Source organism: Dromiciops gliroides, chromosome 3, assembly GCF_019393635.1.
Source record: "Dromiciops gliroides isolate mDroGli1 chromosome 3, mDroGli1.pri, whole genome shotgun sequence".
In the NCBI taxonomy this organism is placed as follows: Eukaryota; Metazoa; Chordata; class Mammalia; order Microbiotheria; family Microbiotheriidae; genus Dromiciops; species Dromiciops gliroides.
In genome coordinates this window covers 12,205,959-12,233,304 of record NC_057863.1, presented here as the reverse complement: position 1 = coordinate 12,233,304, position 27,346 = coordinate 12,205,959, and the positions used below count along the sequence as shown (strand labels likewise).

Here is a 27,346-nt window from a genome sequence, read left to right as displayed (position 1 = left end):
ATATTCACACATACACATACACACAGATGCACATACACAGTAGGTGCTGTGATTGCTCATCCCCCCCTCCCTCCCCGAGTTCTGTCTGGCTCCTGGGTGTGTGACTTTAAGAGCGAGCTGCCTGACCAATCCCTCCCTGTCAATATCTCCCACCCCCACTGCTCTTCCCATGCTGCCTCCCACCCCCACCAATGGGGCAGGCAGAGGTCTAAAAATACACCTTCTCCGCCTGCCCCGGCACGCCTCTCCTGCTGATCCCCCGCCAGGGCCTGCCTGCCCAGGGCTTTCTGAGAGCTGAGCCTCCTTGGGCTGGTAATCCGTGGAGGAAACTTCTTCCTGTCCTTTCTCCTTTGTTGCCCCCACTGGGCTGTGCCCAGCACCTGTTCCTTGAGTGAACCCGGGCAGAGAGGGACAAGCTTCGAGGCGAAGCAAGAAGCTGAGAGGTGAGGCCTGGGAAGCAGGGAGGCCTGGGAGCAGGGAGGCCCAGGCAGGATCAGGCTGGATGGGGAAGCCGGCCTGTCCAGCTCCACACCGAAGGAGCAGTGAACCAGGCCCACTGAGCACTCAGGGGGCTCCTGGGAGGACCCCTAGAAGGCAGGCTCCACCCCAGGGGGCTCAGGAGAGAGGCCTCTGACTTGGGATCCGAGGGCAGAGGAGAGAGAGGAGTACGACACTCTCCCAGGAGCCCGCTGAGAGCCCAGCTCTGTAACTCAGAGCTGTTCCCTGGAACACGAGGGTCAGTGGGTCTGCCCAGCAGCCCCCTCTGACTTCGAATCCCAAGGGCAGCTTTTGTCCCTGGCTAGAGGAGGGGAAAACGTCCTGCTCTTAACAACCCAGGCCAGAAAACCCCATTCTGTTCTGACCCAATTCTGCTGCCGCTGCTGCCCACAAGAACAGGAGAACAGGGTTCTCCTCCCCCACCACTGGCCCTTGGAATTCATTGAGAGCCTGGTCCTGGCCAGGAGCTACCTCCTGTCCCCTTGGTTTTTATCAGACATTCCCTACTTTCATCAGACAGAGATACCAATGGCAGCTTGGGAGGATGGCATAAATTCAGAGTGGGGGGGGGTTAGCACGTGGCTGAAGGGGGCAGCCTGACAGAGGTTCTTGCTGGCTAGCCTTTTCTCCTTCTGTTCATCGTCTGACCAATGACCTCACTAACATTGGAAGATAAGATCAGAGCCCACAACTAGCCTGGGGCGAACCGGGCTTTGTCCGAGGCTTCGATGCCGTCAGAGGGGAGTTTCCAACCTAGGAGCACAGGCTTCCTTCCTTCCCCCTCTCCCAGTCAGTGGCCATCATCCCCAGGGTCCCACAGTTCTCATGTGCCCCTCCCAGGATTACATTCTGCCCTCTAAATCCCAAGGGAGTGAGGGCCCCCTCTGAAAACAACTGCACCCCGAGGGAGACCCTACAGTTTCAGCCAGGTGCCCTGAGCTTTCATTTCATAAGAGACCTTGATTCAGGAGGGAAGAATCAAGGCAAGGGAGACTAGGGATGGAGGGATGGGCTATAATAGGTCTAGATTCCAGGGAGCGTCTAGGACAAAGCGTGCTCTGGAGGCTACACCTTCAGGGGCCTCTGAGCCAACTGTGAACCAAGAGTCCATGCCCTAGTTTCACTGACCACCCTCCAGACCTGGCCCCTCCCTCACTGGGAGCTCAAGACCGTCCCCTCACCTGCAGATGGGGGCCCAGGACCTCTGTGTTCAACTGGACCCATGTTCATTTTGATTCCTTTTTTTTGCCGGGCAATGAGGGTTAAGTGACTTGCCCAGGGTCACACAGCTAGTCTGAGGCCAGATTTGAACTCAGGTACTCCTGAATCCAAGGCCAGTGCTTTATCCACTGCACCATTTGATTCCATTTGAAAGCAAACATTTTACAATAGTTTCCCAGCAAGGCCAGTGCAGCCAAGGTCAGGTAGAAACTCTGAGGTTTGTGGCCGCCTCCACCATCTCTCCTTGTCCGTGGTCATCCAGACTGTGGGAATTCTTCCCAGTTGCCAAGGGCCCATGGGGAGGACAAGAGATAAAGGATCCCTACAGGACGGTCCAGGACGTCAGGGCTGGTGGGGACTCAGACTGTGAAGGCTCTCTGGGGTGTTGGCTGGCACCTGGAAAGCTGAGGGGAAACCCAGGAGAGGAATCTTACGTGAGGATCAGTCAGCGGATTCTCGGAAAAAGTAACCGACGGGGACAGGGTCAGGCCGGCTAGATGTCACATCGTGTGGACAGGAATAGCCCAGTGACCAGTGAGTCCAAGGTGTGGTCATGGCTAAGGGGCTAGGTTGGATTAAGGACGACCTGAGTTCAGACACAGACTAGCCGGGTGACCTCATTTGAAAATGGAAATACTAGCATCTCCCTCCCTGGTTTGTGACCTGAGATCACCACCAGCCTCAGACCTGTTATTCTCTGGTCTTACTTTTACCTCCCTGGGACTCAGTTTCCTCAATGGTAAAATGAAGCGTTTGACTCAATGACTTCTGAGGTTACTTCCAAGCAGATCAACGATTCTCTGACTTCGTGTGTGACTGTGGGCTCATGTCACCTGACCTCTCTGGGGCTGGGTTTTCTTCTTTGTAAAATGAGGGGGTCTGACTAGATAGCTAGTGGGGTCCCTCTGAGCTCTCGGTCTATGACCCTTTTCTGGACCTCAGCTTCCACATCTGTTCTTCATAGCTAGCTCTTGGCCATCCTCACTACTGGCTGAGCTCGCGAGAGCCTGCCCTGAAGAGGGGGCAGGGAAGCAGACACGTTGGCGTTGATGCCTTTGATCTTCCCTCGCACAGGTCGGTCGGTTCAGGGAGGACACGCTTGTGCCGAAGCCATGGTGAGGAATGTGGACGACCTTGACTTCTGCCTCCAGTCCCACCCGCAGGACATCCTGGCTGGGCTGAGAGCCTTCCGTGCCCACCCCAAGCTGTCGGACGTCACGCTGCTGGCGGGCAGCCAGGCCTTTCCGTGCCACCGCAGCCTCCTGGCTCTCTGCAGCCCCTACTTCCACGCTATGTTTGCGGGGGACTTTGCCGAGAGCATCGCGGCGCAGGTGAAGCTCCCGGATGTGGACCCCGGCACCATGGGGCTGCTGCTGGACTTTGTCTACACGGGCAGGCTCACCGTTAACCAGGACAACGTGGAGGCTCTGACCCAGACCTCCAACAGGCTCCATTTCCCTGCGGTGCAGAAAGTGTGCAGCCGCTACCTGCAACAGCAGATAGACGCCACAAACTGCCTGGGCATCTGCGAGTTTGGCGAGCGCCACGGCTGCCCGGAGGTGTCATCCAAGGCCTGGTCCTTCCTGCAGGAGAACTTCGAGGCCGTGTCTCAGGAAGAGGAGTTCCTGCAGCTGCCTAAGGAAAGGCTGGCTGCCTATCTGTCCAACGAACTGCTCCAGGTGCGAGAGGAGGAGAGCCGCGCCGAGGCCCTGCTCAGGTGGGTGAGGTACCAGGAGGAGGCCCGCGCCCGCTACCTGCCCGAGCTGCTGGACCTGGTGCACCTGGTTGCTCTCCCCGACCAATTCCGGCAGTACCTTCTCTCCACGGAGCCTCTGACTCGGGCTTCCGAAGCCTGCAAGGCAGTGATCTCCCAGCACCAGAGCCTGGTCAGTGATGGGCATGGGCGGCTGCTGGAGTCCCTGACCCACAGGGGCCCAGGCCATGGGGTGTGGAAGGTGAAGGCTGTTACACAGGGCTGGGGCAGCTTCCCGACTATCCCTCCCCTTGTCCTCATGTCAGGTGGCTGATAGCTACAGTCACCTGCAGCTGTTCCACCCCAGGGTCCTCAGTCACATGAAGAACTAGTTCTAGAACTAGTTGGAGGACGTGTGCATGCTCCTATGCCTGTGCATGCATGTGAGAGAGAGAGTGTGTGTGTGTGTGTGTGTGTGTGTGTGTGTGTGTGTGTGTGTGTACTGGGGGGCTATTCTTCCAGGGTAAGGACTTGATCACTTTCTATTTCCACTCCTCAGCAGAGGGAGCAATTCCAGGACTACCTGTTTCCAAGACCAGCTCTCTATCCACTGGGCAGCTTTGTCCCTTCTCACTTAGCCTCTCTCTGCTTCCCTTTTGTGTGTGTGTGTGTGTGTGTGTGTGTGTGTGTTTTAGTGAGGCAATTGGGGTTAAGTGACTTGCCCAGGGTCACACAGCTAGTAAGTGTTAAGTCTCAGGTCCTTCTGAATCCAGGGCCGGTGCTCTATCCACTGCACCACCTAGCTGCCCCTCTCTGCTTCCCTTTTGATAGATAAGATCCCTGATTCTGAGAGTCAGAGCATCTGGGTTTGAATCTTGCCTCTGACTTCTTATTGGGTGGCCCTGTGCAAATCCCTTCAACTCCCTGACCCTCGGTTTCCTCTTCTGCAAAATGAGGGGTTGGTCTAGATGACCGCTGAGGTCCAATCTAGTCCTAGGTCTCTGATGCTGTAACCCTTCAGATTTGATACTCACTAAACCCTTTGGGTGAGTGGAGCTCAGCCCCAACCACGTTAGTAAATATTTAGCTAGTCAGTGAACCCACATTTATTAAGTACTTACTACATGTTGTGCACTGAGCTAGATAATATACCAAAACGGACGTGGTATTGACCCCTGCTCTCAAGGGGCTTATTGTTTCAAACTGGGAAGGGGTGGGAAGAAGGGAGAACATTGATATTAATGTCTATGGCTTAAGACAGAGAAGATGCTGGGTGCTAGGAGACATTTCTTTTGGGTGGAGATAATAATAAAATATAGCATGCATATAGCACTCAGAAGTTCGCAAAGCACTTTATAAATGTTGTCTAATTCTATTCTCCCAACAACTCTGGGGGGTTCGTACTCTTATTATCCCCATTCTATAGGTGGGGAGCCTGGGTGACCTGCCCAGAGTCACGCACCCAGTAAGTGTCTGGGGTAGAATTGGAAGTCAAGTGTTTCCAACACTCCACTTCATCACTTTGAGGACCAATTGCTTTCTGGTGGCTGGGGCTGAGGGGGAGGGGAGCAGGGATTTACCGGAGGTCTCCTAGAGGAGGTGATCCCTGTGCAAATCTTGAGGGAAAGGAGCAGTCTTAAAAGACAGAGAAGGTCAAGGGGGTGAATCCCTTCTGGCATTAGGCAGAGGGAAAGGTGTCCATTGGTCAAGCCACCAGCATTTATTAATTCCCTACTATATGCCAGGCTCTGTGCTAGGTCTAGGGGAGGCAAAGTCAAAAATGAAATTTTCCTTTCCATGAAAGAGCTTTCAGTCTATCAGGGGAGCTAACATGTATGCATAAAGTGTGTGTATGTATCTATAAAATATAATATTACAATATTATGTATTATATAACAATATATAATAGTATACTTTATAATATAATCATATATTGTATATAAATATATAATATATAAATATATAAAATAGAGACAGGTCATTTGTGGGGGAAGGACACTAGCTGATTGGTGGATTAGGAAAGGGCATGTGTATACTACAGAACCTGGTACTTGAGCTGAGGGAACTGGGATTGTAAGAAATAGATGTGAGGAGGAAGGACATTCAGGCATGGGGACCAGCCAGGGCAATCACAAAGTCGGGAGATGGAAAGCTGAGTGTGAGAAAGAGCAAGGAATGAGCAAAGATGTTGAGACCAGAGAGTGGGAAGAGAGTGAGGGGCAATGAACAAGGTCAATAGGTTGGAATGTGGAACATGTGAGTAAAAGTGGTAGGAGATAAGGATGGAAAGGTTGCTTAGAATAGGAAGCTTTATTCATTTATTTGTTTATAACATTCAGGGTTTGGTTTTTTTTCTTTTTTAAAAATATGGAATGCTTCACGAATTTGCGTGTCATCCTTGCACAGGGGCCATGCTAATCTTCTCTCTATTGTTCCAATTTTAGTATATGTGCTGCCGAAGTAAGCACACATTCAGTTTTTTGGTTTTTGTTTGTTTGTGTTTTTTTTTTTTTTTGCGGGGCAGTGGGGGTTAAGTGACTTGCCAGAGTCACACAGCTAGTAAGTGTCAAGTGTCTGAGGCTGGATTTGAACTCAGGTACTTCTGAATCCAGGGCCGGTGCTTTAACCACTGCGCCATCTAGCTGCCCACTGAGGCTGGATTTGAACTCAGTTCCTCCTGACTCCAGGGCCAGTGCTCTATCCATTGTGCCACCTAGCTGCCCTTTTAAATTAAATTAAATTTTTTTTTGCCACATTCAGTTTTTAAAAACATTTTGAGCTCCAAATTCTCTCTCCTCCTCTCCCCCATCCACTGAGAAGGCAACTAATATATCAATTATACATGTGAAGTCATGCAAAATATATTTCCATATTAACCATGTTGCAAAAAAAAGGCAAGAAACAAAGAAAGTGAAAAATAATATGCTTCAATCTGCATTCAGAGCTCATCAGTTCTCTCTGGAGGTGGATAGCATTTTTCATTATGGATCCTTTGGAATTGGATCATTGTCTTGATCAGAGCAGCTGAGTCTTTCACAGTTGATCATTGTTACAATGTTGTTGTTACTGTGTACAATGTTCTGGTTCTGCTCATTTCACTCTGCTTCAATCCACTTAAGTCTTCCCAAGTTTTTCTGAAAGTATCCTGTTCATCATTTCTTATAGCCCAATAATATTTCATCACAATCACATGCCACAACTTGTTCAGTCATTCCCACATTGATCGGCATTCCCTTAATTTCCAATCCTTTGCAATCACAAAAAAGTTGCTATAAATATTTTTGTACATGTGAATCATTTTCCTTTTTCTTTGATCTCTTGGGAGTACAGACCTCACAGTGGTATTCCTGGGTCAAAGGGTTTGCACAGATTTATATCCCTTTAGGTGTAGTTCCAAATTGTTCTCCAGAATGGTTGGACCAGTTGACAAGCTACACAGACAGTATATTACTATCCATTTTTTCCACAACCCCTATGGCATTTGTCATTTTCCTTTTCTGTCATGTTAGCCAATCTGATTGGTATGAGGTGGTGCCTCAGTGTTGAAATTCCCATTTCTCTAATCAGTAGTGCTTTAGAGTACTTTTAAAAATGTGACTATTGATGCCTTTGATTTCTTCATTTGAAAATGTCCAGTTCATACCCTTTGACTATCAATTGAGAAATGGTTCTTTTTTATTTATAAATTTTTCTCAGTTGCCTATATATTTAGGAATGAGGCCTTTATCAAAGAAATTTGCTATACAATCCCACCCACCCCCATCTCCTGCTTTTCTTCTAATTTTGACTACATTGGTTTGTTTGTGCAAACCCTTTTAATTTCATGTAATTGAAATGATCTATTTTACTTCCTATGATCCTTTCTATCTCTTGTTTGGTCACAAACTCTTCCCTTATCCATATATCTGACAGGGAAATTTTTCCATGCTCCCCTAATTTGCTTATGATCTTACCCTTTATGTCTAAATCATTTACCTATCTTGACTTTATCTTGTTATATGGTATGAAACATTGGTCTATATCTAGTTTCTGCCAAATTGCTTCCCAGTTTTCCAAGCAATTTTTGTCAGATAGTGAGCTCTTGCCCCCAAAGCTTGGATCTTTGGCTTATCAAACTCTAGATTAGTATGGTCATTTACTACCATGTACTGTGTACCTAGGCCATTGCACTGATCATCCACTCTCTTTCTTAGCCAGTACTAGGTTGTTTTGATAATTACTGCTTTGTAATATAGCTTGGAATCTGGTACTGCTAGACTGCCTTCCTTAACATTTTAAAAATTGATTCTCTTGGTATTCTTGATTTTTGTTCTTCGAGATGAATTTTGTTATCATTTTTCTTAGCTCCACAAAATAATTCTTTGGTAGTTTGATTGGCATGGCACTGAATAAGTAATTTAATTTAGGTAGAATTGTTATTTTTATTATATGGAATTGGTCTACCCATGAGCAATGAATATTTCTCCAGTTGTTTAAATCTGCCTTTATTTGTGTGAAAAACGTTTTGTAGTTGTGCTGTAGAATCAGTGTTGAAAGACTGCCAACTCTTCTCCTTCTTGTAACTCCCATCTTTTATGCTTTTGTCCTGATAGTCTTCAATGATGCTTCCACAGAAGCTGGAGGAAGTTCTGGTAATAGTGGGAGGGCGAGCTCTGGAAGATTCAGAGGATGAAGAAAATCATGAGGAACCTCCCCCCATCTCCAGGAACTGTGCCTTCTATAACACAAAGTCCAGTAAGTACCTGAGGAGAAGACTGGGTTCTTGGGGGACCTCTGGAGCTGCAAGGGGTCCCAGGGACCATCTAGGCCCACCTTCTCATTTTATAGATGGGGGAACTGAGGCATGGGGAGGGAAAGTGACATCCATTGTTATATGGGTAATAAGGGATTGAGTGGAGGTTAAAAGAGAGGCCTTCAAGAGATAGATTTTCTCTTTCCTTCCTTCCTTCTTTCTTTTTTCCTTCTCTTACTTTTTCTCCTTCCTTCCTTTCTTCCTTCCTCCCTTCTTCCTTCCTTCCTTTTTATCTTTCTCTTTCTTTCACTCCTTCCTTCCTTTCTCTCATTCTCTTTCCTTCCTTCCTTCTTTCCTCTTTCTTTCATTCTTTCTTTCTTCCTCTCCTCTCCTCTCCTCTCCTCTCCTCTCCTCTCCTCTCCTCTCCTCTCCTCTCCTCTCCTCTCCTCTCCTCTCCTCTCCTCTCCTCTCCTCTCCTCTCCTCTCCTCTCCTCTCCTCTCCTCTCCTCTCCTCTCCTCTCCTCTCCTCTCCTCTCCTCTCCTCTCCTTTCCTTTCCTTTCCTTTCCCTCTTTTCCCCCTTCCATTCCCCATACAGAATACCTTGAACCATTACTCTCATTTTTATGTTCTTTGGAATCTCAGCAGATAACATGACTCATTGCATTCTGGGTTTTATGACAAAGTAGACTTGAAGCTTCCCTACTTTCTAGATCCAATGCGTTTTGACCAGAACCAACATCCATTACCCCCCACCCCCACCACATGCTGTATTGCAGGAATGTGGCCTCACACTAGAGGTAACTTAGTCCAGCCCCTCCAATAAAGAGGTCCAGGGAGGTTTCTGGACGTGGTCCCTGCCCTTGATGCATTTCCAGTCTATTTGGAGAGATGATACATGAGTTGATGTGCTTAAAAGAACACTGCTAGACACTTGTTCTAAATGAAGCTGTGGGTTGTGGTATATAAACTTTCCGGGGGAATGGAGGGTAGATGCAGTCTGTGGAGGTGAGGGAAGGCTCCCCTCAGTCAGCCCTGGGAGCTGAGTCTGGATCAGGCTGTTGGTGCCACCCTGGCTCCTGGGGCCCAGGAAAACCCTTTGGTCATGGCTACTGGAACAGCTGGCCCCCTGACTCACCTTGAGTCTCCCAGCCTGAGCACAGGGCAGGGAGGGCCGGTGATGGCATTGGCTGAGGAGCAGGGCCAGTAGGAAGAATGATTCTCAGGCCAGATGATGTCAGTGAAGATGCCTCCTGGGTTGCTTGAGCTTTGCCCCCTAGAGCCAGGTGGCCTTCAAGCTGTGAATGAGAACATTTGTGGCTGATGCCATAGTGATAGCCAGGAGCTTTGCAGCGGGCAAGCACTGTAGCTGGCCACCTAAAGCTGCCAGGGGTGCTGGTGTTTGCCTCTGGTTTTCATGGATCCCCACCCCCCTCGGGAAGGGGAATGTCCTGGGGCTACTCTAAGACTCCTGGTCCCCTGTCTTCCCCTTACTGGATTTGTGGCCTTGTACAAGCCATTTCGATTATATGGGTCTCAGTTGTCTCATCTGCGAAATGGGAATAAGAATCACACAAGTCCCTAAAAGATGCAGGGCTGCAGGAAGGACCTGACAAAATCTAGGATCCCATGATCTTCTTCCTCCCTCTGAGCTCTCTCCAGCATCCTGGAGGGCCGGCCCACCAGCCAGACACAGGCTCCATTAGCTTCCTAGGGCCCGAGCCTCTTCCCTTTCCCGTTCCATGGCAATGTGGCCCTTCAGGCTCTCAGAGAGGGGGTGCCTGGGGCTGTAGAGGGGAAGCTGGAGCTCCACATGGGAGAAATTCTAAATGTACCTATACATGGGTATTGACAAGCCAGGTGTAGTCCCCCATGTGCTTTATCCCTTCTCAAAAGCAGTAGCAAGTCATGTTTGTGAGGACCAGCCATAAGGAAGGATGGGATCTCTCTTTGCATCCCTCCCCCCCTCCCCCCAACCCCAAAGGTAAGAGTGCTTGACCTGGGCTCTACATAACTCCGAGGGGTCTGGGAATAGATTCAGGGGGTCCATGAACTTGGGTAGGAAAAAGATCATCCTCATTTTTAGTAACCTTTGGTTTCCTTTGAAGTGCAATGCATTTTATTTTTTGCATTTGAGACACGCCTTTAGGGTAATGGACCATCCCCCCCACACAATCTCCTCTAATTCTTTTTTTTTTTTTAGTGAGGCAATTGGGGTTAAGTGACTTGCCCAGGGTCACACAGCTAGTACGTGTTAAGTGTCTGAGGCCGGATTTGAACTGAGGTACTCCTGACTCCAGGGCTGGTGCTCTATCCACTGCACCACCTAGCTGCCCCCTCCTCTGATTCTTAAAACTGCTCTTTAGTACAAGCATGGCCAACACTCCCATTTTGCAGATGAGAAGCCTGGGTCTCAGGGTGATCATGTGACTTGATCCAGGTGTAGGGAGCTTAGTCCATAGCCAGACCTTGGCCCCAGGGCCTCCCCCTCCAAGTCCAAGGTTTCTTTGCTAAGCTCTTGGTCCCAAATCAGCCTTGGAGCCACAGCCTGAAGTAAGTCACCCTGGAACTCGGGCCAGGACAGCGTTCCTTCTTGCCCCAGTCACCACCCCATAAGTACGATAATGATGGCAGCGAGAATTCCGCTGAGTGTAGCATCACGATAATAGTGCCAGAGGGGGGAAAGGGGGGCTTTTCTCTCCAATGCTTGTGAAGCACCCTACACCCACGATCCCGCCCACTACAGCCTCAGGAGATGTAGGCGGCAGGTGTCATCCCCATTTCACAGATGAAGGAACTGAAGTGTCAAAGGCGAGATTTGAACCCAGGTGTGACTGATTCCACGTCTGATGAGCATCAGACCATATTTACACTTATATTTACACCAGATCACAGCATTTACACCATCTCTCCCCCTCCCCCACCAAGAGGCCATTTAAATACCACTTAACTCGGAATTTCTCTCTCCTGGTGTAGAGGATGAGATTTGGGACCTGGGATTTTTTTTGCCGCGGGTGTGGGGGGTGGGGGTGGAGCTCTTTCATCTCCAGAGCTTCAGTCCGGGAGCCCTGATCTCCAGAATGCTGAGGATCTCGTGGGGCCCATCACATCAGCTAGTCCCTCAACATCTTCTCCCCAGCTGCCTCAACCAGGCACCCTCTGCCTCCCAATCCACCCCCTCCCCTTCCGAGTTCTGGCAGCATCACCAAAGCCACATCTGATAGAACAGGCATATCAATCTACTGTCCTGTGGATCTGCTCACCTCCATCCCGGGCACTTCCAAACCCATATAGGACACCACTGTCTATTGATGTGTGTGTAATCTCCCTTATTAGGAAGGAAGAAGCTCCTAAAAGACTGGGTCTGTTTTCATTTTTGTACTCGTATCCCCAGCACATAGCCTAGCACTTGGCACTGGTAAACTTTGTTTAATAGTGTTTCATTCATTCATTTGTTCATTCATTCATTCATTCATTCATTCATTCATTCATTCATTCATATCATGTCCAGACCTATGATTTTTCTTTCATTCATTCATTCATTCATTTCTTCACATTCAGACCTATAATTCTTTATTCATTCATGTTCAGACACATGATTTTTTTTATTCATTCATTCACATACAGACCTGTGATTTTTCATTCATTCATTCACTCATATTCAGACCTATGCTTTTTCACTCATTCATTCACTCACATTCAGATCTATAATTTTTCATTCATTCATTTACTCATTCATTCATTGTCAGTCAGAACTATGATGTAATTGGTGCAGTTCTTGGTGAGAAAGCTGCCTTTATTCATACAGATTTCCACCTGCTCTGTGACTGTTAGCCTTAAAGGACTGAGAGGTTATGTGAATCAGGGTTCAACTCCTACCTGGAAGACAGCCTAATTGAGCTTCTGGACAACGGGGCTGGTGATACCTGTAGCGCTGGGGTCACTAGGGTGTTGGAAGGCTCCACTGAGATCCTGGATCTCACTGAAGTACTATTGGCAGACCACATATAATTTTGATGAGGCCTCTTTCATTACACACCTACCCCATCCCTTGGGTAGCCAGGAACCAGGCTGAAGTGTCCCCGTTCCTTAGTGATAAAGCCCAACAACAGAGCAGACACATATGCTGAGAATCCCATACTTGGACCTAATCCTGTGCCTGAAAGGAGTCTCTGTGGGGCCAATCATCCTGCCTGTGTCCCCTAGAGCCATCTGTGGCTGGACAGACAGTGACGTCTCTCTCAATGAGAACTTGGCTGGATTTCTAGGAGCCCAGGGAAGTGGGGGGGGGGGGGGTGGAGGAGACTGGGACATGTGCTCCCTGGAGGAAGAGAGCAAAGCCTATTGGAGCTGTCAGATCAGAATCTGTAAGCTGTCTTCAGGGCCCCACCAGAATGGGCCAGCAAGCTCTCATGTGATCAGCAGCCCTGATGCCACAGGCTGGCACTAGCAAAACTGGTCCCCAGTAGGGCCCTGGCTAGGGAAAGGAAACTTGGGAGCATGAGAGATTGCAGGCTGAGCTAATGTGATGAGCTCGCTTGGCCCACTGGGCCCAGCAGCTGTGCCCTGCCCGGATCAGGCTTGCCTGGCATGCCATCAGGCAGCCCAGTGAGACAATGGTCTGGCCCATTCCCCTGCCCTCCCAGGGTGACCCAAACATGAATCAGAGGGGACATGATCTGGGCAAGATGACGTAAGTCATCTGAGTACACAGAGCAGGTCAATTTATCTCAAGGCTCCTGAAGTCAGAAATGTCCCCAAGTTTACCCCTCAGCAGGGATCACCTGGGTACCTGATGGCTTTCTTTCTTTTTTTTTAGTGAGGCAATTGGGGTTAAGTGACTTGCTTAGGGTCACACAGCTAGTAAGTGTTAAGTGTCTGAGGCCAGATTTGAACTCAGGTACTCCTGACTCCAGGGCCAGTGCTCTATCCACTGCGCCACCTAGCTGCCCCAAATAAGCTTTCTTAATGTGTGTGTGGAAACAGACCCCAGGAGGGCTCCATAGCCCACCCTCGATCTATAGCCTAATGCCATTTTCCAAAGCAATTCCATTCACCAACTTAAGCCAATCAGCATTTACTAAGTTTCTATTAGGGACAAGACCCAGTGCTAAGCACGGGGATGCAAACACCTGAAAGCCCTGTCCTTGAGAAGCTTACAGTCTACTGGAGAGGACAGGAGTGGCTGCCATTTTCACAGATAAGACCATTGAAGGAGAGAGAGCTATTACAACCAAGAGAAAGGGGAAGGGCTTCCTCTACCTCTTAGGTTCAGCTGTTAATAGTTCCAAGAAGCAGAGTGAGGAGGGAATGCATACCAGGCATGGCTCCAGCATACAAAGGGATGGAGGTGGACACAAGATGCTGACCTCAGGAAATAGCAAATAGGCCAGTCTGGTGCCACCATGACAGCTGAGAAGGAAAATGGAGTGGAATGAGTCTGGAAGGGTGGGCGGAAGCCATTCTGTGACAAGCATTGAAGGCCAAGCCAAGGCATTGAGAGTGTATCTGAAAGGCAATGGGAAGCCAGTAAAGATCCCCGAGCAGCAGAGTGAAAAGCTCCCTTCTGTGCCGCAGAAAGGTCATTTTAGCAGCGGTGTAGGGTGGGCACTGGAGAAAAGGACGAGCAATGGGGACACCTCTTAGGTTGTCCGTGCTCCCATTTTACCCACACAGTCAATGCTCTGTGGGATGTTGTCATCTCCATTTCATGGATGAGGCTACTGAGGTCCAAGGGCACGCTGCAGATGGGGAGTGAAGCCAAGACCAGAGCTGGGGTTCTTGAGTCCCAGATCAACAGTGCTCACCTTCCACCCAGGCCTCTTCCATGGCTTGATGTAGTCATGGGACTCATTCCGGCTCCCCTAGTCCACTTGATGCTTGCTCCATCCCTGAGAGTGGAAATGGAATACAACAGGATGCAGGAATAAAAGCAGGTTAGGGCTCCCTGTGTCCTCTGTGTCTAGCTCTCAGAACTGTAGGGAAGTCGGCTTACTTTGCACGTGGGGAAAGCTAACCAGCTCACCCAGAGTTTTGGGGCTCGTAGGGCTGAAAGAGACCTCTGAGGCATCTAGTCCAACGTTTTCCTTTTACGTGACCTGTTTACACCTCACTGAAGACAAGTGACCTCTCCTATTGGATGAAATCTCAGAATCCTGGAATGATTGAATCAGCTCAAAATATTCTGACTCAGAACCGCCCCCCATTGCATTGAACTTTCACAGATACAGGGATCGGGGTGGAGTGATCTTGGGCCCCAGATTCAAAGAGTCTGAATGAAGAACCACAGCAGAGAGAGCAGGCCTGACTGTGGGCAGCTGGGGACGGGGGCAAGGCTGGGCTGATTTGCCGGCTTTTCCTTGACCTGTCCTCCTAGATGGAGGAGGGGGGGTGTCTGGACAATGCTAGTTTCTAAGGGAGAAGAGGATTGGATACTTGGTCCCCAAGTATCCCCAAGATGGAGACTAAAGCCAGGACACAGAGGAGAAAACCAAACCCCTAGACTCTGCTGTCTTCTCCTACTGGGAATGATTTGCCTGGTGCAGTTCTGATGGGAAATGGAATTGTAGCTCTAACAACCCAAAATTTATTTCTCTCCTCTGGAGAGTGCAAGCCTTGAGGGTAGAACTATAGGAATGTAGGCCTATAAAAGTCCCTGGGGGTAAGACAGAATGAGACAGAATGAGACAGAATGAGACAGAATGAGACAGTCTCCTCTCTTAAGTACAAACCATGCAGGTAGTAAGTACTGTGAAGTTGGAGGTCTGCAGAGGACCCTGAGGTGAAGGTGGGACTCACTGGAGAGAAGGTTGCTGTCCGGGTTATTTGTGGTCTAAAGTGAGTTTTCTATGTTATTTTTTAGTCTTTCTGCGGAGTGAAGATACAGGCTACCCTGTATCTGATGTCTAATGTTACCTTGAGCCTTTTCACAGGACTAAATCCCTTTAACATTGAAAGAGCCAGGATTTGAACCCTGGACCTGTGACTCCATTCATTCCACCACACCATCTGACCTCGTTATGCAGGAGGATTGGCTGAAGGAATTGGGGGTGTTTAGCCTGGAGAACGAAAAAATTAGGGGGCACATACCTGCTGAAGCTCTGGAGGAAAGAACCAAGAGCCATGAGTAGAAATTGCAACATGAAAATTTACTTTTGGAAGCAGGAACAACTTGCAAACAAATCCATCTCCTTTGTGAAGGAGTGAGTTCCCCATCACATTAGATATTCAAGAAGAGACTAGTTGAACACCTAGTGAGGATGTCACAGAGGGAGAGTCTCATTGCTTAGAGTCGATGCTTCTAGTCAGATGTCAGTCTTTAATTCATGTTGGATCTTCTGACATTCACTCGTCCCTTTTCTCCCTCTGTATCAGAGTGCTGGACAGCTCTTCCTGATTTTCCTGACTACCATAAATGGGGCTTTTCTCTCGTGGCGCTGAACAATGATATTTACGTCACAGGTATGTAGGAGGCGGAAGGCCGCCTGTTCCGGCCCAGGGCACTCTGTGGGGGCTTTGAGCCCTTGTTTTAGGGATTCCTCATTTCGGAGTTCTATTTCTTGCTCCTTGGAGTCCCCCAGGGGGATCATCTATTCCAGGCCACATTCCTCTATCTAATTTGATGCCTCTCTGTTTATTTGGAGTCCCTGCTGTCATGGAGGTGCCTGTTCACGAATTCTTGGCGTGGGAGCGGCACTCCCATCTCGGGAACTGGTTCCTTCTGCTCACGATCCTTATGATAGCCATCGTGTAGACAGGAGGTCCTTCACCTCTGCAACTCAGCAGAATCTGGACATTTGTATCCGCTTAACTAAATCCCTTTCTGTGGCATCCCACCTTCAATCAGCCTCAGCTCTTCATGGGGAGCCCAAGAATTCATCTGCTGGACCATCTGTATTAAAAAATTCAAATTTCCTTTTTCTGAATTTCCGAGTTGTTGGGTTAAATAAGACCCCCAGCCTCCCATGCGCCAACCACTCATTTGATCTTGCTGATATCGTTGCTCCTATTTTATAGATAGGGAAGTGGAGGCCCCTAAAATCGAAGTGACTTGCCTAAGGTCATGTAGCTAGGTAGTGGCAGGACAGGGTTAAGGAAGCCGAGGGGTAGGTACAGCTGAGGGCAATTCTGGGCCATATTTCAGGGTATGGTGGATGGATCGCTGCTCTTGGAGTCGGGAAGACGTGGAGGTCAAGCTTGGTCGCAGACACTCTGACCACGTGACTGACCACCAGCCCGTCGAGGTCCCTGAAGCTTGATTTCTCCATCTATAAAGTGGGGACGATAGCACACACCTCACGGGGTTTGTCACAGGGTTCAAACGAGCTAATGTATGCAAGAGGCTTTGCAAACCTTAAGCCAATACAGGGGTCCCCAAAGTCTTGTTTTAAGCTTTAGTAGCTTCAAGGCCACTAAACTTCATTATGAAAGCTGAACTCTCCACTGATGGGAGCACCCTGTGTGTGACGCCGGCCACCCTGATTGGGAATAAGCCAGCTGAGGTCCCTCCAAGCCCCCCTGCCCATCTCCAGCCCCTGCTCATTTTTCCAAGCGGGCACCCCTCAGGTGGATGTTGCCAAGGGCCATTTAGACTAGATGCTAAAAAGAACTCATCAGTGATAGGAGTCACCTAAATTGGCCGCCCTGGGGCATAGCAGGTTCCTTCTCCCCAGAGACTGTGAAGCCTCGGTGGATAAGGTTTCACTCATGGGATGTTGGCCAGGAGAATCTCCGGTTCAGGTACGGCATGAAGCAGGGGACTCTGAGGTGCCAACCCTGAGATTCTGGGGTCCTTTGAGGAAGCTGTGGGGCACAGCTGAGGAGGGGGTCCTGTACAAAAGGTCCTGAGCCCAAGGGGGGCCTGATATCTATTGGTGAAGGGAGGGATCTGGCAGTGGTCCAGGAACATGCCCTTGCTGCAGGGACAGAGGAGGCTAACAGCCCATACCCTCTACGTCTGTCCCTGACTGAGGTGTTTCTTGGCAGGTGGATCGCGTGGCAGCAAGATAGATACGTGGTCCACGACCCAGGCCTGGTGCTTTCCACAGAAAGAGGGCGTCTGGAAACTGATTGCGCCAATGCTGAAAGCCCGCACCAACCACGCCAGCACTGCGCTCAACGGAGAGATCTACGCCATTGGGGGTGAGGGCCAGCTGGCTCGGCAGCTTTCTCCTTTCTGTTTATTTAATCCAGTAAACATCCCCATTTGGGGAGCCGTGGGCAGAGCTTCCGAGTACATCCGTCTTGGCAGAGTTTCCAAATATTATTTTGTCTGCAAAGATTATCTGGGGCGCATGACATTTGCAGGGGTCCTGACCGAGTTTTCAAAGTTCATCTCTTAGTACTCTTTATCCTTCTGCCAAGCCTTTGTCACTGGGGTTGGAGCGTGTCTTTTGGGACTGTCCTCAATACCACCTCCTCACTGAAGCCCATCCAGATTTGTCCTGTTGGGAGAGTCCTAGTCACCCTCCAAATTCTCATGCCACTTTGTATCAGGGCTGCTTGGGCGCGTCATTTTCCCAATTAGACTACAAGCAACATGAATGCTGAGACGGTCACATTCAGATAACAGGAAGTGGATAAAAGCCTTTCAATAAGCGGACAGATGTGTCTGCCTTTGGAATGTCCCAAAGATAGAGTTCTGTCAAGCTCAAAGACAGAGATACGACAGGTAGAGGACTCATCCTTCAGATCCACTGGTTAATTTCTATTGGTTGTTCAGTCCCATCCAGCTCCCCATGACCCCATTGGGGATTTTCTTGGCAGAGATACTAGAGAGGTTTGCCATTTCCTTCTCCAGCCCCTTTTACAGAAGAGGAAACTGAGGCAAACAGGGTGAAGTGACTTTCTCAGGATCGCAGAGTTAGTGAGTACCTGAGATTAGATTTGAACTCAGGACAAGTCTTTCTGACTCCAGTCCTCGTGCTCCATCCACAATGTTTGGCTCTCCTGATTCCATTCAGGCTTATAATACTGGGATTCCTTGTTTTGGGGGGTTGAATCTGACACTATGGCCTTTGAGACTCTGGCTTCCATGTTATTTTGTAGGTTCAGTGGGTGGACCTTGACTTGCATCCTCGAGATCAGTCAAGTCAGGGCATTTAGCTTCCAGAGACCATGCTTCCAAGTAGAGGCCCCCTGACGGTGGGGTGAATCCCTCACGACATTCTAATAATTGCTTTAAACTTAGCCAGCCCACCCACATAAGCTAGTCCAGGTCTAACCAGCTGCCCGTGGCTGCCTTGGCATGGCCTGCTGTCATATTAGGGGGGATGGGCTCATAGCCTGACCATGAATCTAGAGGTGGAAGGGACCTTCCAGTCACTGAATCCAGCTCCCTCACAGATGAGGACCCCAAGGCCTAGAGAAATCTGGTGACTCGGTCTCACACGGTGAGCATCTCCAGATGAATCCATAAGTCATCCCGCTGATATTTTGATGGGCCTCTTTCCTCACCAATAGGGGCATGGCCCTGGCCAAATAGACCTGGGGCTGGAGCCACCAATGCTTTCCTACAACGGGCACCCCTCTCTTCCTTCTCTTTTCTGCCTCACCTTTCCCTACTCCCCATTTAGTAGAAAGAACAGTGAACTTAGTACCCGAGAGAGCTAGGTTCAATCCTTGGCCCCAACTCTCATTAACTGCCTCCCCAGAATGAGTCTTCCTCTCTGACCCTTTGTTTCCTCGATGGTAAAAGTAGCCAAGTCTGTTGACTGACTGCCTGACTAACTGGGTGAATTTCAAAGTCTTACAGAAACATGAGTTGTTATTCCTTCTTTTCTTGTACTTTTGGCCTGCTCTGGGGACACTCATGGTCATGGCTGAGTCCCACTGGGGACCCTTGGGTTTAAAGAGGCTGCTGATCTCTGACAGCCTATCTTTATGTGAGCAGAAACCACGTGATATGGAGACTGGAAGTTCTTGAGGGCATGCCTATGTGCATCAGCACCCATGGGAAAGAGGACCCAAGTTCAAATCCCACTTCCGACTCGTGTGACCCAGGAGGTGGGTTAGGTATCCTCTGGGGTCCCTTCCCACTCCCAGTCTTTCCCCCATGCGTGTGTCATCTGCTGACCTCTGCCCGTCCATCTCCCGCTGCTTTCTAGGGACCACCATGGACGTGGTGGAGGTGGAAAGCTATAACCCCTACAATAACAGCTGGTCGGTCATCAGTCCAGCACTGAAGTATGTGAGCAACTTCTCGGCTGTCGGCTGCCACGGGAGGCTCTACCTCGTGGGGTCTTGTGCCTGCAAATACAATGCGCTGACCCTACAGTGCTATAACCCTCTCACAGGTAAGTGAGTGGCCCCGTGGGCTCATCGTACAGGGGGTGGTGCCAGGCTGCTGAGAAGGACGGGGCCAGATGGGCTTCTCCATGGAACCCAGGTACAATGGACCACAGTCGAGCTCTCCTTTCACCAGGGATCCAGGAGTCCATGAACTCTGAGACTGGGCAAGGGCCTTGTCAGCCATGTTGACCAGCCCCAAATGGTGGAGAATCCCCATTATAACATACCTGGCCAGTAGTTCTCCTGCTGGAGGGCAAAATGCCCACCTTTCAGAGTTATCCACTCATTGCTGGTCACCTCTGACTGGTAGGAAGAGTCTCCTGACATCCAGCTTACATCTGTTGCATTACAACAGGACAATTGCTCCTGGTTATGACTCAGAGACCAAGATGAATAAGGTTAATCCTCTTCCAGTCCTTGGAGAAAATGATCAAGGCCCCGAATTTCCTCTGGGTCTAATACCCCCAGTTCTTGGGGTATTCTAAGCTATTGTCCACCATGGTGAGACTGGCTGCGGGCACTTGGAATAAGGCCCCATACTCTCATACCCAGTGCCTTTTTTTTTTTTTTAGTGAGGCAATTGGGGTTAAGTGACTTGCCCAGGGTCACACAGCTAGTAAGTATTAAGTGTCTGAGGCCGGATTTGAACTCAGGTCCTCCTGACTCCAGGGCCAGTGCTCTATCCACTGCGCCATCTAGCTGCCCCCCCCCCCCCCAATGCCTTTTTTATCCCAAGAAATGCAGTAGGAATGACTGCTGGAATCAGAGTCCACAGTATCACAGTTCTGGCTCCTGGGACTTGCTACCTGTGTGAGCATCCTAGGTGAGTCTTTGAGTCTCAGTGTTCTTGTCCATAAAATGGGGACAGCAACATCTGCACTCAGGCTTGACTATGGGAAGGTGCTTGCTAAACCTTAAGGGGCTGTACTTAGTAATCGGTATGACAGTGAGCAAATTACTGCCCAGAACTGTGGGCATCGGCTTCTCCTGCCTAGAACAGAGGGGTCCCTTCCAGCCCTAAGTCCATGATCTCAGAGAAATGTGGCTTGTTTTTATGAGCATGGTCTCTCGTTTTCTGGATGACCGGCCAAGTTAGGAGTGCAGCCTTTGGCCCTGGGTCAGGCGCTTCTCTCTGGGTGACACTAACTGGACAGGATAGGGATTAAATCAATGACTTTCACCCCCATGAACCATTCAGGCCAATGACTCAAGCCTCTCCTTTCATAAGATCAAAGTTTTGGAGCAAGAAGGGATCATAGCGGGTAGCTAGGTAGCACAATGGATAAAGCATCGGCCCTGGATTCAGGAGGACCTGAGTTCAAATGTGGCCTCAGACACTTGACACTTACTACCTGTGTGACCCTGGGCAATTCACTTAACCCTCACTGCCCCACAAAAAAAAGGATCATAGAGGCCTTTGAGTTCAATTTTACAGATGAGGAAACTGGGGCAAACAGGGTGAAGCAACTTGCCTGGGGTCACACAGCTAGTAAGTGTCTGAGGCAGGATTTGAACTCATGTCTTCCTGACTCCAAGTCTAGCACCCTATTCAATATGCCACAGCAACTGGCCTTGGTCAGGTGGAGATGAACTCTAGTCTCTATGTCATTGCCACCATGTCTTTCTTATAGAAGTCTGGAGTTCGATTGCCTCGCCTTTTATCCCAAAGTACCTCTCCTCCCCTCGTTGTGCCTCTTTGAATGGGGCCATTTACCTCATCGGGGACAACACCAAGAAAGTCTACATGTATCACCCCGAAGCCAACGTGTGGCAGAAGGTAAGCTGATCTTCCCCCAGAGATGTTCTGGTCCTTTCTCACCGTGGAGTCAGTAGGCTGGGAACACCTTCTGGACTTACCCTGTCTATAGTAATGAGGCTGGAGGAACTGGACACTTCCTCATTCCTTGGAGACAAAAGTCCAGGTGCTTCTGGGCTGCCTTAGGGGAGCATGGCTTCTGGGAGCAGCGGGTGTACGCTTTCTTCTGCCCTGGTCATACCATTCATTGAGTCCTGGGTTCGAGGTTTAGCAATGATACTGATAACTGGAGAGTTCCCAGAGGAAGCCGACCAGGATGGGGAAGGGCCTCAGGTACACGAGCATCAGCCGAAGGACCTGAGATGTCTATTTTGGAGAAGACTCAGGGACATGAGAGCCACATTCATGTCTCTGAGAGGCTTGTTCTGTTTGGTCCCACGGGAAGAACCAGGAGCAAAGGGTAGGAGTTACAAGGAGGCCAGTTTGGGTTGGACAATGTCCTTGTGATGAGAGCTGTGCTGGAGCAGGTTGGGCTGCCCAGAGGTGGTTGGTTCCCCCTCCTAGGAGGGCGTCAAGAAGAGACTGGACAATCATGCCTCAGGGACATTAGAGGGGGGATCCCTTTGTTTATGGGTTGGGCTCAATGCTTCCCTAGGTCCCTCCCACCTCTTCAATACTGTGATCTTCTTGGGGGAAGTTCCTCATTCCATATATGGCCGGACTGCCAGGATCCACAGGCTGAAATTGCTCATGGAGTTGCAGCATGGCCGAGGGCTATGAGGCATATGCAGGGTTGCCCAGGTTCAGAGCCCACCTCTGTCACTTAGGGCAGGCTGCTGACCCTCTCCCACCTCAGCTTCCTCGTCTGCACAATGGAGCCAATCACGCCTGGAGAGTCTTCCTTTAGGGGCTGTGGGGTTCTAACAAGATAATGTCCATGAAGTGGCTTGCAAATGTTAAAGGGTTAGAGAGATGAGAGCTATTAGTATTTCCCCCCATTTTGTGAGTTCTTTAATGTCATCCAAGCAATCTTCTCCCCCACAACCCTGGGAGGTTGGGAGGGCCAGTGTTCTGAGCCCCTTTTAACAGATGCGGACATGGAGATTCAGGTTGGGGGCAGGTCCCTTCACTTCCCTGTGACTTAGTTTATTCTTCTATAAAATGGGTCCCTTCCAACTCTAAGTCTATATTCCTCTGGCATGACAGGTCCATATTCACAGCATTCTACATATGGAAGGAACCTCAGACACCGACTAGTGATATCATGTGACTGACCCAAGGTCACTCTGGTATCATTTTATTGATGAGGAAACAGGCCCCGACATGTGAAGTGACTTGTCCTGGGTGGTACAGGAGCAGAGTAAGTAGCCGAGGGGGGCTGGAAGCCAGGCATCCTTCCTCCCAGCCCATCCTCAGCAGTGCCTCTTGGGCTTTCCTAGAGGATGGGGTGGAAGGATGGCGCATCCACAATCCCTGGAAACTTTGATGCACAGACCTGTGCTGCGCTGAGCTGCGGCTCCTGCTCCAGAGCCCCCAGGGTGTCTGCAAGAAGAGGCTGAGCCCCTGTGCCTGACCTCTGGGCCTGCTGCTGTTTGCAGCCCATTGGTAATGTTGTCCCAGGGTAGGGTTACACTTGGATCATCCCAAAGTCCTCCCACAGCTGTTCCCATGACGTCAGCACTCAGCTGACCACGGTGACCTCGCTGGGGCAGGAGGACAGGTGCAGGGAGAGGCTTGCCAGGCAGTGATGCGCCCTGTGTCTGTCCCTGCCAGGAATGTGGGCAGGCAGCTCATTCCCATCTCTTCTACTGCTGCTCATTCTGGGAATGGCTGTGAGAGCCCTTTCGTTTATGTCATTGGGCTGGACTGGCTTCTGATGAGCCTTTGTGATGCTAGCTAGGTCAGGACTGAGAATGTCTGGGAACACTGCCCCCCTACCCCCCACCCCTGACACACCTTACAGAGATCTCTGACTCTAGAGTATAGGACCTGGGTTCAAATCCTGCTTCTGACATTTATTGCTTGTATCACATTGATCAAGTTCCTCTGCTTCCCTGGAACTCAATGTCCTCATGTGTAAAATGAGGGGGAGTTGGAGCAGATGGCCTCTGAGGCCCCTCCTAGGTCCAGATCTCAGGGTTCAAGCTAATCTACCATCCAAGAACAAAGGTCTCAAACTCTAGGAGAAGCGACAATTTGATGACACAATCCTACCTACATGTCACTGCCTCTGATGCCATCCAGTTAACTGTGTGACCTTGGACAGGTCACATGACATGACTGAGCCCCAGTGTCCTCATGTGTAAAATGAGGGGGTTGGACTAGATGGTCTCTGACTTCCCTTCCAGCCCTAGATCTAGGAGCCTATAAATGACTAAAGCAAGTTACTTCCCTTTGAGTTCCCTCAATCAATCAATCAATAATCAAATTATTTATTAAGCACTACTACAGGCTAGCCACTGTGTCAAGGGCTGGCATTGCAAAGAAAGGCAAGAGTAGGGGATCTTGCCCTCAAGTAGCCTCCACTCTAATGGGAAGACAGCGGGTAAGTAGCTGTGCATATGAGAAATGGAAGGAAACCTGAGGGGTGACAGCTCAGGAGTGAGTGAGAGTTGGGGTGGGGGAGGGGAGACTAGGGCAGGGCTCTTGGACTGGCCTCAGGGGAGCATTTGCGGGGAGAAAAGCCCTTCCACAAGCTGAGGGACTGAGGGGCTGGGGGCTGGGGAAGTGCTTGTTCTCCTTTCCAGCACCTCACTGGGAGAGTGCTCTCCCTACTACTCTCGGGGGAGACATTTCACCTCGGAGTCTCACAAGAAGGAGGCATTGGAGGTTTGGAGCAGTGGCTTCCTCTGAGGAAGGCTCAGATACCTCTCATACATTCTGGCTGCATGACCCAGGGCAAGTCACTTAACCCTCCGGGCTCTTGGCAGCCCTCATCCATAGGCTACCCAGAAGGTGCCAACCTGCCTTGAGAGAAGGGTCCTCAACAGGGGGTCCCTCTGCTACTGAAGGGAAAGCATGCTGATCTCAGGTCAATCTCACTTAGAATCTCCGAATGAGAAGGCAGCTCAGAGGCCGGAAGGTCCACCTTGTGCCTGACTGAGCAGCCCCAGTGCAATGCTTCCCACAAGTTGGAGATTCCAAGGACGGGGAAGTCATCACCTCCCGAGGCAGCCTATTCCACTTTGTACTGGCACCCACTGTCACACATTTGCCTTGATGTCAAGCCCAAATCTGCCTCCTTCCAGTTTCTGCCCCTTCCTCCTGGCTCTACCCCAAGGGGCCCAGGGCTCTGGAGGACAGCTAACCATTCCAGGTTCAGCATGACCAGACTAGGAATTCTTCAACCAATTCTCATGTGGGCTTCAAGGCCTTTCAACATCTTTCTCATCTTTCTCTTGATGCAAACTTTGTCAGCATTCTTCCTAGAACTTGACTCCCAGAAGTCCACACAATATGGAAGACAGAACAGGGGAAGAGAAGGCAGTATGGTGTGGTGGGTTTGGAGCTTGGAGCTCTGGGCTTGGAGTCAGGAGGAGCTGGGTTTGAATCTTGCTTTAGATGCTACAAGTTGCTTGACCCTGGGCAAGTCCCTGTGCTTCAGTATTCTATGAAATACTCACCTGCCGCCATTTTGTAGTTGATGAATTACCTTGAACGCCCTTTATAGTTTTAAATCAAAGTTCCTGGACTCTAGCTGTGGTCTGACCAGGGCAAAGTGTCACAACACCATCTCCTCCTTATCCCAGGCACTTAATCTCCCTGGGCCTCAGTTTCCTCAATTGTACAAATGATCTGAATGATCTCTAAAATTCCTTCTGGATCTCAATTCTCGAGTCCAGGAATGGCCTTGGCTTAAATAGATTTCACTCAGGAGTTTCTCATGATCAGATGTTCTCCTGCTTTCCCTTTCTGGGGTTTGTTTTTTTGTTTTGTTTTGCGAGGCAATGAGGGTTAAGTGACTTGCCCAGGGTCACACAGCTAGTAAGTGTCAAGTGTCTGAGGCTGGATTTGGACTCAGGTCCTCCTGAATCCAGGGCCAGTGCTTTAGCCACTGCACCACCTAGCTGCCCCTTGCTTTCCCTTTTTTAAGTGAATGGCTCCTCTCTGGCTCATTTTTATTCTGGCTCTCAGTCAGTCAATGAGCATTTATTAAACACCTAGCGTATGCCAGGCTCTGCGCTCAGTGCTGGGGATAAAAGAAAGGTGCCATTCTTAACACCTGCCATCTTTGTTCCAGGTTCAGCTGCTCCATAGTCTGCATGAGAACGGCGGGATGGTGTCCTTGGGGGACAAGCTCTACGTTACAGGAGGCCGCTGGCAGGGCATGGAAGGGGACTACCGGGTAGAGATGGAGGTGTATGATGGCACTAAGGACGTCTGGACTCGGGAGGGGGCCCTGCCCTGCCTCTGGCTCTATCACAGTTCTTCCTCCATCTTCATAGATGTCTCCAAGTGGACAGAGCCCTTCGTGAGGAGCTAAGGGCCCTTGGGGGTCAGACCTGTTCCTTTATGGGCCCCTGCTGCAGCTGAGGCACCGGCAGGGGCATTCACGTGAGCCTCTGCTCAGGGGATGATGCTTCTCTCCACCACGTCTGGACATCAGCACGTGCTCGAGTTTCTGAGCCTTCCTGCCTCCCAGGACTGGGGGCCTCAAGGGAAGGAAGTGATACCCACTGGTTCCCAAGGACGTTTGCGAGTGCCTGCCATTGGCTGCTTCTACTGCTGTTGCTGTTCTTATGTCATTTACTTTGCTGAGGCCCGCCTCTGACACATCCTAACTGGGTAACCCAAGGGCTGTGGTGTGCTTACAGAGAACTCTGGATCAGGTTCAGATTCTGGGCTTGCCCCAGGGTAATTGGGAGCAGAGAACAACAGACAGAGGGCCAGGAGACCTGGAGCCCAACCTCACCCCTGTACATGACGTCTTTTCTGGGCCTCAGTTTCCTTATCTTCACAGGAGGCTCAACAAGATGATATGCAGGTCCCCTTCCTCATCCAGGATTCTATGAGGCAGTCACTCTGCCAGTTCAGAACTCAGTTTCCCCACTTGGCAAATAAGGATGTTGGATGAGGTGAACTCCATAGACCCTGGGTCTGTAGGATCCTGGGCCACTGACTCCCCAGATAGGAGGTTCAGTTTTCTCATCTGTAAAATAAAGGACTTGGTCCGCATCTATGGTTCTTCTCTAACATTCTGTGATTCTGGGGATCATTATTCCCCAAATTCCAGGAATCCTGAGTTAAGAAGGATGTTCCCTGCATTAATGCATCTCCAAGGGAGGTCTACACAACTTCTCCCTAGGTTCAGTGGTTTTTGGCTCCTTCTAGCAGAGAGCAATGGTGGCTGTTTATTGTTCTTGACTCCCAAGAGCCTATTAAAAAAAAAATCTGGCACACAGTAGGTGCTTTGGGGATTGGACTGGATAAGGCTTCATAAGAAAGATGCATGCTTACTTAGTAGAAATAGGCTGCAGTTTTACAGAGTTCCATTACAGCAGATGGTGACCTCAATAAATTGAATCACGTACTAGCTATGTGACCCTACATAAGTCATTTCATTTCTCTGAGACCCCATTTAAAGACCTACAAAGGGGGTAATAGCTTCCTCCTAAGGTTGTCATATAGAGCAAATGAGATAATTCAAGTAGAATGCTTTGTAAATCTAAGAGCATTGTAGACATCCCAGATATTGATTCCATGTTCATTTCTTTCATTTTACATTGGATAGACATCACATAGAAATAGTCTGAAGATAAGCCACTCCCCTACAATTGTCTTTTTTCAGTTATTTTTTTAAAATTCTAAACTTAAACACCTTCTGAAAGGACATTTCCCCAGAAACACAAACACGAAATGAGGGTCGTAGATGTCCTGGTGATCCTCCATTTTGGATGGCTTGCTTTAAAAACAGAAGGCAATAAATCGACATATAACTCCGGCTTATTTCTGGATTTTTTGGTTCTCTTCTGTGCACTAACAATATTACAGTGACCCTTTTGGGGGGAAGGATCATTATTGCTCCTCCTCCCTCTTGACCTTTCCAAGAGAAAAAAAAATGAAAAAAACCCTGATAAGAAATAATTACAGTTGGGGCAGCTAGGTGGTACAGTGGATAAAGCACCAGCCCTGGAGTCAGGAGGACCTGAGTTCAAATCC

At 49.6% G+C, this 27,346-nt stretch overlaps 1 protein-coding gene and 1 non-coding gene across 3 annotated transcripts; one reads left to right on the top strand and one right to left on the bottom strand.

Moving 5' to 3' along the window:
• The first annotated feature begins 311 nt into the window (after positions 1-311).
• On the top strand, positions 312-27,111 carry KLHL30 (kelch like family member 30). Of its 2 annotated transcripts, XR_006355694.1 has the most exons (9): positions 312-443; positions 2,794-3,605; positions 8,005-8,146; positions 15,517-15,603; positions 17,128-17,283; positions 19,248-19,436; positions 21,063-21,208; positions 22,394-22,547; positions 25,428-25,516. XR_006355694.1 is itself a non-coding variant. In XM_043996151.1 (8 exons), the coding sequence occupies exons 2-8, from the start codon at positions 2,832-2,834 to the stop codon at positions 25,668-25,670; spliced, it is 1,737 nt and encodes a 578-aa protein (XP_043852086.1). In that variant the 5' UTR covers positions 312-443; positions 2,794-2,831; the 3' UTR covers positions 25,671-27,111. The 2 variants fall into 2 exon arrangements, 1 of the variants encoding a protein (XP_043852086.1); XM_043996151.1 differs by lacking the exon at positions 22,394-22,547 and having other exon boundaries at positions 25,428-27,111.
• On the bottom strand, positions 5,774-5,880 carry LOC122752077. Its single transcript, XR_006355879.1, has one exon. It is a non-coding gene; the product is annotated as a U6 spliceosomal RNA (small nuclear RNA).
• Positions 27,112-27,346: the final 235 nt, after the last annotated feature.

Bases quoted from the DNA above. Each gene is read 5' to 3' on its own strand.
- KLHL30 (XM_043996151.1), top strand. From the start codon at position 2,832: ATGGTGAGGAATGTGGACGACCTTGACTTCTGCCTCCAGTCCCACCCG. The intron at 3,606-8,004 runs GTCAGTGATGGG...TTGTCCTGATAG, and splicing joins TCTCCCAGCACCAGAGCCTG to TCTTCAATGATGCTTCCACA. The intron at 19,437-21,062 runs GTAAGTGAGTGG...TCTTTCTTATAG, and splicing joins GTGCTATAACCCTCTCACAG to AAGTCTGGAGTTCGATTGCC.